General features: G+C 46.9%; 1 protein-coding gene across 1 annotated transcript; it reads right to left on the bottom strand.

Annotated features, from left to right (window-relative positions):
• Positions 1-202: 202 nt before the first annotated feature.
• AAMP (angio associated migratory cell protein) lies at positions 203-12,239 on the bottom strand. The gene is made up of 11 exons (XM_079969121.1): positions 12,060-12,239; positions 10,373-10,498; positions 9,529-9,648; positions 8,498-8,637; positions 7,563-7,707; positions 6,576-6,659; positions 5,448-5,563; positions 4,586-4,680; positions 2,873-2,963; positions 1,777-1,931; positions 203-1,162 (listed from the first exon to the last, which is right to left on the bottom strand). The coding sequence occupies exons 1-11, from the start codon at positions 12,187-12,189 to the stop codon at positions 1,087-1,089; spliced, it is 1,278 nt and encodes a 425-aa protein (XP_079825247.1). The 5' UTR covers positions 12,190-12,239; the 3' UTR covers positions 203-1,086.
• Between the last annotated feature and the right edge of the window lie 13 nt (positions 12,240-12,252).

The raw sequence follows: 12,252 nt of genomic DNA, 5'->3' as shown, positions 1-12,252 counted from the left end.
AGAACAGTTGTGCTCTATTTGCACACATCTGGCTGATACTGGGGTCAGATCTGTTACACAGTAAAGGTTACAGAGTAAGCCTAGGAACCACTGGGCACTTCCCAACAGAACCCCCAACTCAGCTCTCTTTGCTGAGACCAGGGAACTGGCTGGTGGAGGAGCAAGGGATGCTTCCATGTGTTCATTCATTCCCTCTTTCCAGTTTTTCAGGAACATAAGCACACATTTTATTTTTATTTAATGACCATTGGTTTGGGAGTAGACAACAGTCAACCGACTCATTGTTTGACCATGGACAAATAGGTCCCCAAACGAAGTCCTTGCGAAAATGATAGCCTTTCTTTTTCATTTGTTCTTTTTTATTGCATCAAGATGTCATCTGATATAGAAGAGGCCAGAGGGATCGTTCAAACAAATTGTGTATTTGTTGCTGGAGAGATCCACTGCCCAACTCCCAGGCTGATCTATTCAACCAACCATAAGATGATGTTTCCAAGACAATGTGTGAGCGTCAGAACTCTGGCTAAAGCCGATCCCTCCCTGCCAAGCCACACGATTTGCTCACCCAAACCAAGGGCAAAGGTTTCAAACAGGGGAGGTGGGAGGACATACTTCCTTGTCATTTCAGAGGTTGCGAAGCCATCCACCTGTCCCAGCTTATGCAGAAGCGGATGGAAGCCAATGCCTTTGATTACCAGGGTTTTTGCACACTCCTTTGCAAGTTATACAAGGGGGGGCCATACCAGAAAAAATGCAGAAAAAGGCATGGCACACCTCTCCCACCACAGTCATGCAGATGATCTATCCCCCAGACCAGACACAGTGTGTTTGCACACCTTTGTAGCTCTTCAGAGTACTAGGCAGGGGGAATAATTAAAAGCTTCTCATCCAAAACTCCAAAATATTAGCCCTCGGACAGTCGGGGAATAGGGTGGCAAAGCTTTCCCTTCCCAAAAACATTAGATGCCCTCTTAGGCGGGATGATAACCACCCTGCCCACCCCACCACAGTCCCACTGGTGTGGCCACTTGCATCCACACGGGGCTGCTTCTTCACAGTGCCAATCACTGCTCGAGAGGAGCCCTGTTAGCGGTCAGGGCGCTGCACACAGAAGACCTTGGCCTGGTGGTCACCAGAAGTGGTAACCACAATGGAAGCGTCTCTGCAAGAAAGAGGCGACAGGAAGAGAAAAAGGTTTACCCCCAACAATGATTACTAATCACAGTGCAAGTTTCAACGGCCCAAGCCTACCCTGGTTTTACTCAGGAGCAAGTCCTGTTCACCTCAGTGAGGCTTAATCCCCAGCAAGCAAGCAAAAACCAACCAGAATCACTATTTCACTTGCCTTCACAACTCCCGGGTGGGGCAGATATCAGCAAGTCCCATTTTACATATAACAAAGGAAGGCAGGGAAAGCCAAAGTGCCCAAGGTTACCTAGGGATGAACCCTTTTTCCAAGTCCATTCTTCTCTGTGCCAAACCACATATTTCCATTTTAGTGTACGTGCACCGCTCTCTGCAAGAACCACCGGTGGAGCCCTCCCTCCAAATGAAAAGGACAACTCTGAAGGGAGCTGGGAGGAAAAGAGCCTTAAGAAGACAAGATGCATTTCCTTCCCCAGGAACCCTACTCACACCCACACAAAAACAAGCCATAGCTTAATGTATACTGTTCCGTATATCCTTGCCTTCCAATGCTTGCTTTCTGTGCTTCCCTCTGCACCCCTCCACACAGCACCCAGCACCTCCCCAAGGGCTCTTGCTCCAGGAACTCACTTGTTCAAAGCAAAGTCCAGGATTTCCGCTGAGTGGCCCCGGTACTCGCTGATCAGCTTGCCTGAGCGGGCGTCCCAGAGGCACACGGCCCCACCCAGGGTGCAGGTGTAGACCACAGGGGAACTCTCTTCCCATAGGAGCTGCACAATCCCCGACTGAAAATACAGAAGGAAAGGGTCTATTAGTCACCAGCATTCCCACCCGCTTAGCATTTTTAACCAGGCCTTTTGTTGATTTGACTGACATCCTATGCCCTTTTAAAATGTGGGGTTTTCTTGGGGGGGGGGCGTTACTAGGTTGTTGTTTTTATTTCGATTATGTATTTGGTGGTTTTGTATTTTGATTTTGTTTTGTGAACCACCCTGAGACCTCCAGGTATGGGGCAGTATATGAAGAAGAAGAAGAAGAAGAAGAAGAAGAAGAAGAAGAAGAAGAAGGAGGAGGAGGAGGAGGAGGAGGAGGAGGAGGAGGAAGATCCTTCGCCCACCTAAGGTCTTCCTACCCTGAAATGTTTAATGAAACAAACTCTACTGACTACCTAAATCAGAGGTGGTTGGACGCCAAGCCTGGACTACAAACTCAGTGCATGTTGCAATCAACCTGTCACAGCACAGTAAGCTTCCCGGGAAAGAAGACCGCTCACCCAGGAGAAGAGAATGAATTAAAGGAGACCTTAGAAAATATGACCCTTCCCTCCATTATGTGCTCGCCCATAATAGGGTTTTTGGGTGCTGTTTGCATGTAGGGGATTTAACTCAGGAAAGTTTCCTGCTGCAGCAAAGAAAGGGAGCCTGTGGCCCTCAAGATGTTGTTGGACTCCAACACTCATCATCCCTGACCACTGGTGATGCTGCCTGGGGACGATGGGAGTTGTGGTCCCAACATCATGTGCGGGTCACTTCCACCCGAGGCACTAGGGACCTGTCTGAAGCTCCTGTCAGCAGCAGGGCTGCAAGGCAGAGGCCAGGACCCAGGACTTCTGTGAACAGCTGCCCTTGGCTATTGCTGCATTCCTCCTGGATTGAACTGCTTCCTCCTGCCAACAGCAGCTCTTCCCAAAGCCCCCAGCAATTCCCAGAAGGGTCTTCTCCACTACCTCATGCTGGCAGTTGTGTCTCAGGGTCTGCGTGGCGACGTCATAAATGGCCAAGGTCCCGTCCAAGTAGCCAACAGCAGCCAGCGGCATCCTGCATGACAACAAAGCCAGAGAAAAAGGAGCTTTTTTTTAATGGGAGGCTTCTGGGTGCAACTTTTTGTGGAAAAGTAGGCAATGCGCTTTAATAAATAGTCCAAACCTCCCTGCAGGAAGGACAGTCATTCAGGAGTCACCAGGCTGGCTCTTGTTCCTTCAGAAAAGGAGCAATGCAGGAGCTGCCTGTGAAGGAGTCTTCTTGAAATTTGGTGACAGCTTTCCCCTTAAATGAAGGGACGCAGGTGGCGCTGTGGGTTAAAGCCTCAGCGCCTAGGGCTTGCCGATCGAAAGGTCGGCGGTTCGAATCCCTGCGGCGGGGTGCGCTCCCGCTGCTCGGTCCCAGCGCCTGCCAACCTAGCAGTTCGAAAGCACCTCCGGGTGCAAGTAGATAAATAGGGACCGCTTACCAGCGGGAAGGTAAACGGCGTTTCCGTGTGCGGCTCTGGCTCGCCAGAGCAGCGATGTCACGCTGGCCACGTGACCCGGAAGTGTCTCCGGACAGCACTGGCCCCTGGCCTCTTAAGTGAGATGGGCGCACAACCCCAGAGTCTGTCAAGACTGGCCCGTACGGGCAGGGGTACCTTTACCTTTACCTTTTTCCCCTTAAATGCGTTCCACAAAATAGCACTTGACTTTGGCAGAAATGCTCACAAATATTCTCTTATTTTTTTCAGTCCTTCTGGCAGAGGATAGCCTTGAAAGCCTGTGGGCAATGCCTGGTGAAATCTCAGAAGCCAGTAGGCTTGCAAAGACTCAACCATCCCAACTACCGTGGGCAGGCCTTTGCCTTCTTGGGAAGATGCTTCCATCTGAAGTTTGTTTTCAAAATAGTCTGCCTCTTTTCCAACGTAATTTTACTTGATACAGTGGTACCTCGGGTTACATACGCTTCAGGTTACAGACGCTTCAGGTTACAGACTCTGCTAACCCAGAAATAGTACCTCGGGTTAAGAACTCTGCTTTAGGATGAGAACAGAAATCGTGCTCCGGTGGTGCGGCGGCAGCAGGAGGCCCCATTAGCTTAAGTGGTTCTTCAGGTTAAGAACAGACCTCCGGAACGAATTAAGTACTTAACCTGAGGTACCACTGTATAGTGGTTTCAAGATATTGCTGTTTAATTGTTGTAAGCAGTCCCAAAGGATGCGTATGCATTCAAAGGGTGGGTGAAGAAAATGCCATGTAAAATAAACAATTAAGATTTCATGATGCAGTGGTATCTAGCCCATATTGATCTTATACTAGATCAGACTTTGGCAACCTGGTGCCCTCCAGGTACTTTGAACTGCAACTCCCATAAGCCTCAACAAGCACTATCATAGTGGTTGGGCTGTTTATAATAGTCCATAACATCTGTAGGGCACTGAGTTAGCAAAGGCTGCTCTACATTATGTTGCAGGCAGTTGTCCCCTTCCGTTCTGTTCATGCAAACCAGGGATGGGGAACTTGTGGTCCTCAAGACATTGTTGGACTACAACACTTATCACTCCTGACCACTGGCCAGGGCTTGTGGGAACAAAATCCAGCAGGGCTGCAGGTTCCCCATCCCTGATGGAAACATTTCACTTATTTCAGCAATCAATTCCGGGCAGTTCCCACAACCCAGAAGGCAATACTCACACATTGCAGAAGCCCAGAGATTCAACTGAGTTGGATTCAGCCTCCTCAGCAGAAGACTTGGGGACAATGGCCTCCTCCTTGAAAACAGACACAACCTGCAGGAAAGAAACAGCCAATGATAAGATAATGAGGGGTGGCCAACTCCCAAGGGACTGCGATCTACTTTCAGAATTAAAATCTGACAGTGATCTACCCCCCTTCCTAAGGGTTCAGGTATAATCTTAATATTTACAACGAGATGAAGGTTTCATTTTTGGAATAATAAATTTTCAGAGTAGTTTTTACAGTTATATCAAAAATTACTGATTTGGTTATACTATCAGAAATACATAGACTTTAAAAAAAAAAAAAACTTAGACTGAGTTTCAGCACTCATGAAAACTTAAAACAAATCCTTATTCCCTGATGGCCTTTGGACTATAATGTAACTTAAATAGAAAACTATCTTTAGAAAAATGTTTTCCTCCAAAAACATTTTATTTTAAAAGTCCAATTTAAATTTAAAAAAAATTATTAAAATAAAAAACATCCAATTTAAATTTTTAAAAATCTGCCTTTTTTATTATTTTTTTAAAAATCATTGATTTTTATTCACCCTGGTGTAAAATCTGGACTAGGAACGGGGAGACCCAGGTCACTTTCCACCCAACCTACTTCGCAGGGTTGTTGTGACGATGAAAGAAGGAAGGGGACAGAACTCCGGAGCTCCTTGGAAGAAGGGTGGAGTAAAAATGCAACTTCTATCCAAATGGGCAATACAAGATTGTGCCGCAACAAACACAGTTTCTCACTCTCACACCCTGTGGGCTAAGGAAGTTCCCATGTATATTCATTCCAGCATGGAGGGGAAGAAGGCACCCACCTTGCCTGTTGCAGAGCTCACTAGCTTGGCATGGCAGTCAACAGAGCCTGTCAGGATTAGGCTGCCATCCTTATTGCTGGCCACGCACGTCAACGGGCCCTGGTGCCCGTCCTGACCTAGAAATGTGAGAGAGCAAAGATCACACATCAAAGGGTGCCTAGGCGTGTGCTAAGACCTTCCACCTCCTTCATTGCCCTAAATAGTTGCTTGTGTCTTGGCTCACCATTTTTATTTTTGGATTTGCCAATTCTGAAGCACATTACAGCCACAAGAGAAAATAACAAAAAGACTATGACTTCATATAAGAACATGAAAACCATGAGACAGGCTTGTGGCCTTTGCCTTGACTCATAATATAACACCCTGTTATCTGCAAGCAGAAGTGGCTCAGTGGCCCTTGGGTGATGCTATTTCACAAGAAAGATTGACCAACGCACCTCTCTCCTCTGCACCAACCCAGTGACTGCTGATACTTTTCAAAGCAATCCATCTCAGTCTTTGTTGCAGTTTAACTGATTCTCATAGAAAGGCAAGCGGATTCCTGCTGGATCAGACCAAAGGCCTCCAACATCCTTATTCCACAGTGACCAACCAGATGCCTCTGGGAAGCCCACAAGGAGGTAGGAAAAAGCAGGCAAAATCACAGGAACCCCCCCCCAAATGACCTTTGTCCTGGTTAAGCTCACAAGGACAACACAACGGCCTCTCCCAATACTATTCCCCAGTAACTGGGGTTAAGAGGCATACTGCATCAAATGCATACGGCAATCGTGACTAAGAGCTATAGCCTCATCCTCCATGTCTTCTTCCCGTTTAAAGGCAAATAAGTTGGCGACCATCATTACATTCCCCCAAGCAGAGGATGCCAATATGCCAAGGTACAAAGAGAAGAAATCCTGCAGAGGCTGCACAGTGAAAGCAGGGTTTTATTGTTTTTGTTTAGGCCTTGGGATTCCATGTTTCTTGAAAGCCATCCATATTCCTCCCCCTCCTCAGGTTCTTTCCTGCCTTTACAGTCCCCGTGCAAAGCTAGTACTCTGAAAGAGGCTTCTGAGCAACACCTCCCCTTGCTCCAGCTTCCTGACAGCAAATAAATGGAAACAGGCAACCGAACAGAACCTTTGGTACCTTTGAGAACGTGCAGCGAGCTGCCCTGCTTCAGATCCCAGATGCGCACGGTCCCATCTTCGTAACCGACCACAGCTCTCCTCCCTGCATTAAGCGTCTTTGTGTTAGTCAAGAGTCAACCCCGACTGTAATATGATTCTTTGCTATTACAGCCTTCCCCGCCAAATGTTTTAGACTACAGCTTCTTTCCCTGCTGGCCATAGGCCATGCTGGTCAAGGTTCAAAATCTATGGAGGGCACTAGGTTGGGGAAGGCTGCCTCTGTGCATAAAGAAACAGAGGATGTGCTTGGAAGAGGCAAATATCACAGCAGCTGCAGTCACACATGACAGTAAGCTATGATTTGTTTTAACCATTCCACCCCCACTCTCAAAAAAATCCAGGAGTTGCCTTATAATCCAGCAAACAAGCCATAGCTTGTTCCTCCAAAGCTTGGTTTGTTTTCCATCTAGCCTTGCCTTCTGCCTCTGTAACTTGGCCAGTATCTGGGACGGAGTGGCTGAAAAACTGATTAAGCAATGCTGCTGGGTTCAGGCGTAACACAAAATCATAGTTAAAACGGCCAGGAGTCGTAAGTTGCCAAAACACAAACCATGGTTGCTCTGTTGGCTGGGTTCAAAGATTCAACCAACCAATAAGCCAGTGTGGTGTAGTGTTTAGAGTGTTGGACTAGGAACTGAGAGACCAGAGTTTACACCCCCTACTGAGCCATAAAGCTCACTGGGTGACACTGGGCCAGTCACTGTCTCTTAAGCTTAACCTACCTCACGGGGTTGTGTGGATTAAATGAAGAAGGGGAGAACTGTGTAGACCACCTTGAGCTCCTTGGAGGAAAGGTGGGGTATAAATATAACAAACAAACAAACCATGCTTTAGCATCATGGGTGAACCAAGCTGATGTATTCTGACATTGGACAGGCCTATAACAATTGCCAGGCCTATAACAATTCTACAAGCCCATCCCCATATCCCAAGCCCTGCTCCTCACCATCAGGAAGGACATGACCACACGTAGCTGGACAGGATGGGCCTTGGAAGGTCTTACACTCTCCACTAGGGATCTTCCACATCCAGGAGTTGCCGTCAGCAGTGCCAGCCAGAAGGACATGGGACTGAGGGTGCCACTCCATCCACTGGGGTCAAGAAGAGAAAGAGAAAGCAATAGGCTGGGAGCTAAGCAATACCAGAAAGGAGCCTGCTGCTTTGCACATGACCAACAAATTCTTTCTCACTGTGCAAAAGTTATCCAACAGCCAACTCTTAAATACGTACCCCAAAAGTTTAATGTATAGCATTTATACAACACTTGAGATGGTGAAAATAGCTTCCCGTATGCTCTTCTCAGTATTCCGTGCAACCACACTTTAAGAGAGGTCTCCATACAATGCCAACAGGGGAGATGGAGAAGGGGCCAAGGCTGAGATGGGAGCTTGCCTAACATTACCTAGCAAATCTGCAGCCAAGGCGAGATTTCAGCTGGAGACTTCCAGCCTCCTAGCTCCCACACTTTAGCCACAACATCACACCATCTCACCAGTACACCTTGCTTACGACTGCAACCTAACATATAGGTTGTGCAATTGGCACGCTATGACATTGCCATGTGGTTTTGTGAGCCTTTGTATGACTAGGGCAGAGTGGCAAAGAACACGGAATGAGTGAAACTGACAGCCTTGTTGTAGCAATCGTAACACTGTAGCTTGCACAGAAAGCATCAGTTTGTTCCATATTACATTGTTGCACCCAAACAAATTAGAAACTGTTCCAAATGACAGGCCTATAAAGCACTGCATTTCTGTCAGAGGAAATAATTTATCTGAATTATCTCACAGTTTTCTCCCTAGAATCAAGATCATGCTTTCCCCTGGAAAATCTTCTCATGGTGAAACTTTTGCCCTGGAATTTATAGGCCCTATTTCTCACCTCCAAGTCGCCTGCTTCGAAAGACCAGATGTCCTCTTTGGCATCCACCCGCCAAACTTTTATCAGTCCACTCATGTCACCCGTGGCCACGAATGTGGAATCATGGCTGAAACCAGCACAAGTGACGGAATCTTTGTGTCCTGGTGATAATGAAAAGAACAAGAACATGCATATTCTGAAATCAATCCCTTTAAGTTCAATGGAGAGTCCTCCAAGATAAGCAAGTATAGCATACCAGGAAGTGCCTGATACCTCTCCTTTGCCATGAACACACTTCAAGGCCTGTAGGAAAGCCACCATCTTTCTCTACATCATTCTCTCACAGCCTCAACCCACTCCCTGCCAACATCAGGGTAATAATACTAATCTACCTTACAGGTCTGTTGTTGTGAAAGATAACGCAGAGAGAGTGCTCTGGACACTGTAAAGCACCATATACTTTGTGTTTGCAACAGTGGAAGTATTAGTGTCTTGCTGTTCCTCCAGGGAGCTCAATAATATCACACACATCCTGCCTCAACACAATGAACAGTCCTGAAAATAATCATGGTGCAGGCAGGTTATATATGGCTCTTTCAGGCTCTAACTCCCGTGAACCCCAGCCACCATTGCTAATGGTCAACAATGATGAGTGTTGTAGTCCAACAACATTCAAAGCCCACAGGTGCCCCAGCCCTGTTGGAATTATTATTTCTTCAGTAGAGCAGGGCCATTATAGAGTATACCCTTAATGTGGAGCTATCCACATATGGCAATCTGCAGGCAGTCCTTTCAATGCCAGAAGTAAAAGGAGGGGATATTCAGTCACCTCAAAAATATAGATGTTTTCCATTGCTACACCTTCCTATCCAAATCACCAGCTGAAGAGTTACCAATATATATATTTTTAGATATGGATCACTTTATCCCCAGGGCTATCCAAGATAGAGTGAAGTATTTATTGTTAAAACTGTTTTATGCTGACCCCAGCAACACAAAGCAATTCAAATATTGGCATTAGAGTTGCAAGGTATTACCCAGAAGAGCCTCACCTGAGCATTCAAAGAGGAGCTCACCATCACTGAGGCGCCACACAAAAGCCTTGTCATCTTCACCGCCTGTCACTGCCAGTGTGTTTGTCTTGGGGTCAAGACTGACGCAGAAAACAGATGCTAGGGGGAACAAACAGAACAATGTTAGCGACAGAAGCCAGACATACCTCTCTCACACACTCATGGTCCTATTGTGGGCATCCAAACAAGAGGAACCAAAAGGACCAGAGATGCAAAACCTGCCACCCTCCAAATGTCATCATTGACCATGCTGGCTGGGAGCTGATGGGAGCTGGGAATCCAACAATATCTGGGGTGACACAAGTTCCCCATCCTTGACTGGGGCATAACTGTGTTGCTCTCTCCCAGCAAAAGGTTAACGAAAGAACAGTGAAAGTGAAGCACACTCTCAGCTGAAACAGCACCATCCTGTAGCCACAACAGCGCAGCATTATAGAGAATGCAAAGGTGCTTCCCCTCCATTCCTTGCTCAAGGGCACCTGGCCCTTTTAAGGTAAAAGAGAAACATGGAAGAGCACCATCTTGGAAAATACCAACAGAGATGATTCACATCACCACCCCTGGCTTTAAATTAGCAGGGCTGGGACTTAAAGTAGAAAGCAGGCTCACCAGCTAGTGTGACCTTGCGTCAGCAACCCACCAATGGAATACCGTGCTAGCCACTGACAAAGAGCTGGTTAAATCCTTTATCAACCAGGTTTCTTTAGCAAATAATAATAAAGTAGTCTTGCCGGGCCACAAAATAGGCACAGAATAGGTAGGCCCAAACCTAGGGCACTACATAATGAATGAGATGCCTACTCTCATTCCTCTACCAGCTCACCCGTGTGTTTGGAGAACGTGACCTCACTGTCATCTTGGGCCTCCATGCCTTCCTCTGCCTCAACGTCCTCCCAAGCAGCCTCCTCTTCATCTAAATCCACATCTTCCATTTCATCAGCCAGATCATCTGCAGACGCAAACAAAAGAATGCTATTTTACAAGTCAGCATGAAGGTTCCCCCCACCAACCCAGCATAAGAAGTAAAAGCAGGTGTGCTAAACTGCGGCATCTCTGTGTGCGCTCACCGTCCTGTTTAGAGGAGAAGAATGAACCTTATGTGGTAAACTGCCAACATCAGTTCACAGCTAAGTGCCGATAAGTCATAGTCGCAAAGGATTCAGACAAGTTGTAGAAATCACCAACCCTCATCTCCTGAGCCCCTTCCACTCCATGTGGTCTGAAATGCTGCTGTCACTAGAACCTGAGCCCCTCAATTATATTCTTATGTCAAATTATAGATTGTAATGCATAATAGCCTTCCCTAACCTACATGAGACATCAGTTTTGATAATTATGGACCCCATCCTCCCTCTCTGTTCTCTTATTCATTGCCTCCAAACAGCTCCCCTTCTTCCATTCCCCCTGCAATTGCTACTCCATCACCTGCTTTGTACCTATACCTTTTTTAAACCAAGGCAGCAATCCTATAGCAAAACCCTAGCTCAACCAAAAATAACTCAGTGTACCTTGCTCATTCTGGCTCATTCAGCAGAGCTAAGAGCTAAGGCCAATATAAATCCCTCAAAAGGTGTGATGAGGGGGCAGAATTTGGACTGCACCCTAAGCCCATTCAGCTCAGTCATGTGACCTGGCAACCCAGCATAAAACACTACTTTAAATGCTTGTTTTCTCTCTACCAAGCTTAGGCAGAAAGCAGCCCCCCAATGCCCCATGATGTTTGGACCTAGTGTAACTTTACGCTGGCTTAATTTACATCAGCTTACTTTATGGCAGCTTCTTGCACACAGAATTTTTCCCAAAGCCAAATAGGATGCAATTGAAATAATCACATGTATTTCCCATGACTCCATTTCCCCCTTTCCCTGTTGTTTCACTGTGTCCATTCTAGATTGTAAGCCTCTTGGGGTAGGGACCTGTCTTTGTAATATTCTTGAGCTAGAGCACCTCCAAGTGGCCAGCTCTAAATCCATCCTATCTCTGGGTGTATAAATAACAAAGATGTTGGTGAACACCAGAATATCGGTAAATGTATGTGCATCTGTGACCAAAAGATTGTTCACAGTGTATTATACTGTTTCCTGTATAATCCCCTAGGGATGGGTTGTGAAAAAGATTCAAGGGCCAGTTTCCTCTTTTTTTTAACATTAGGGAGAAAGCGTGCTATTTACTACTTGACAGGCATATAGTATATTACATGTAAGGTTTCTAGGGTGGCTCTAGGCACCCAACGGATGAACCAATGATTTATTGCACAAAACGAGGTCCAACGTGCTAGGGGGTGATTTATGTTAAAATGTTTCGCTCAGCTAGGCTGTAGTTGACCAAAGTCTCCTAACATATAAATCTGACAGACTGAGTGACGATAATGAGGATGGGGGTGATGACACCTAACCGGTTAGCCCTCTTACTACTTTTCAGGGTGGTCACGTTTTCCTCTGCAAAAGTCCCTGGAAAAGGACCTCGATCCCAAGTCCCCGTCCCAGCCACCCAGTCCCTCGCCTCTTTACCGGGTCCAGCCGCCTCAAGGTCCACCACCTCCACGATCTCCTCCGCGGCCCCCTCCTCGTCGCCGGCTGCCATCAGCAAGAGCCCCTCCGAGGCCGCCTCCAAACCTGCCCCGTCTGCGGGTTCCGCCATGCTGACGACTTCAGCCTACCAGCAACCCGCACGCGCCTACGCTGATCTCCTCCTCCCTCCCTC

Source organism: Podarcis cretensis (assembly GCF_951804945.1).
Source record: "Podarcis cretensis genome assembly, chromosome: 1".
Classification (NCBI taxonomy): Eukaryota; Metazoa; Chordata; class Lepidosauria; order Squamata; family Lacertidae; genus Podarcis; species Podarcis cretensis.
The sequence above is the reverse complement of the archived record's forward strand: the minus strand, read 5'-3'. Positions and strand labels throughout refer to the sequence as shown.

Excerpts from the sequence above, each read along its gene's own strand:
- AAMP (XM_079969121.1), bottom strand. The coding sequence starts at position 12,189 with ATGGCGGAACCCGCAGACGGGGCAGGTTTGGAGGCGGCCTCGGAGGGG. Across the intron at positions 8,638-9,528 it reads GCTCCTCTTTGAATGCTCAG|GACACAAAGATTCCGTCACT; the intron begins GTGAGGCTCTTC and ends CATTATCACCAG. Across the intron at positions 2,964-4,585 it reads TCTCTGGGCTTCTGCAATGT|GATGCCGCTGGCTGCTGTTG; the intron begins GTGAGTATTGCC and ends GTTGTCATGCAG.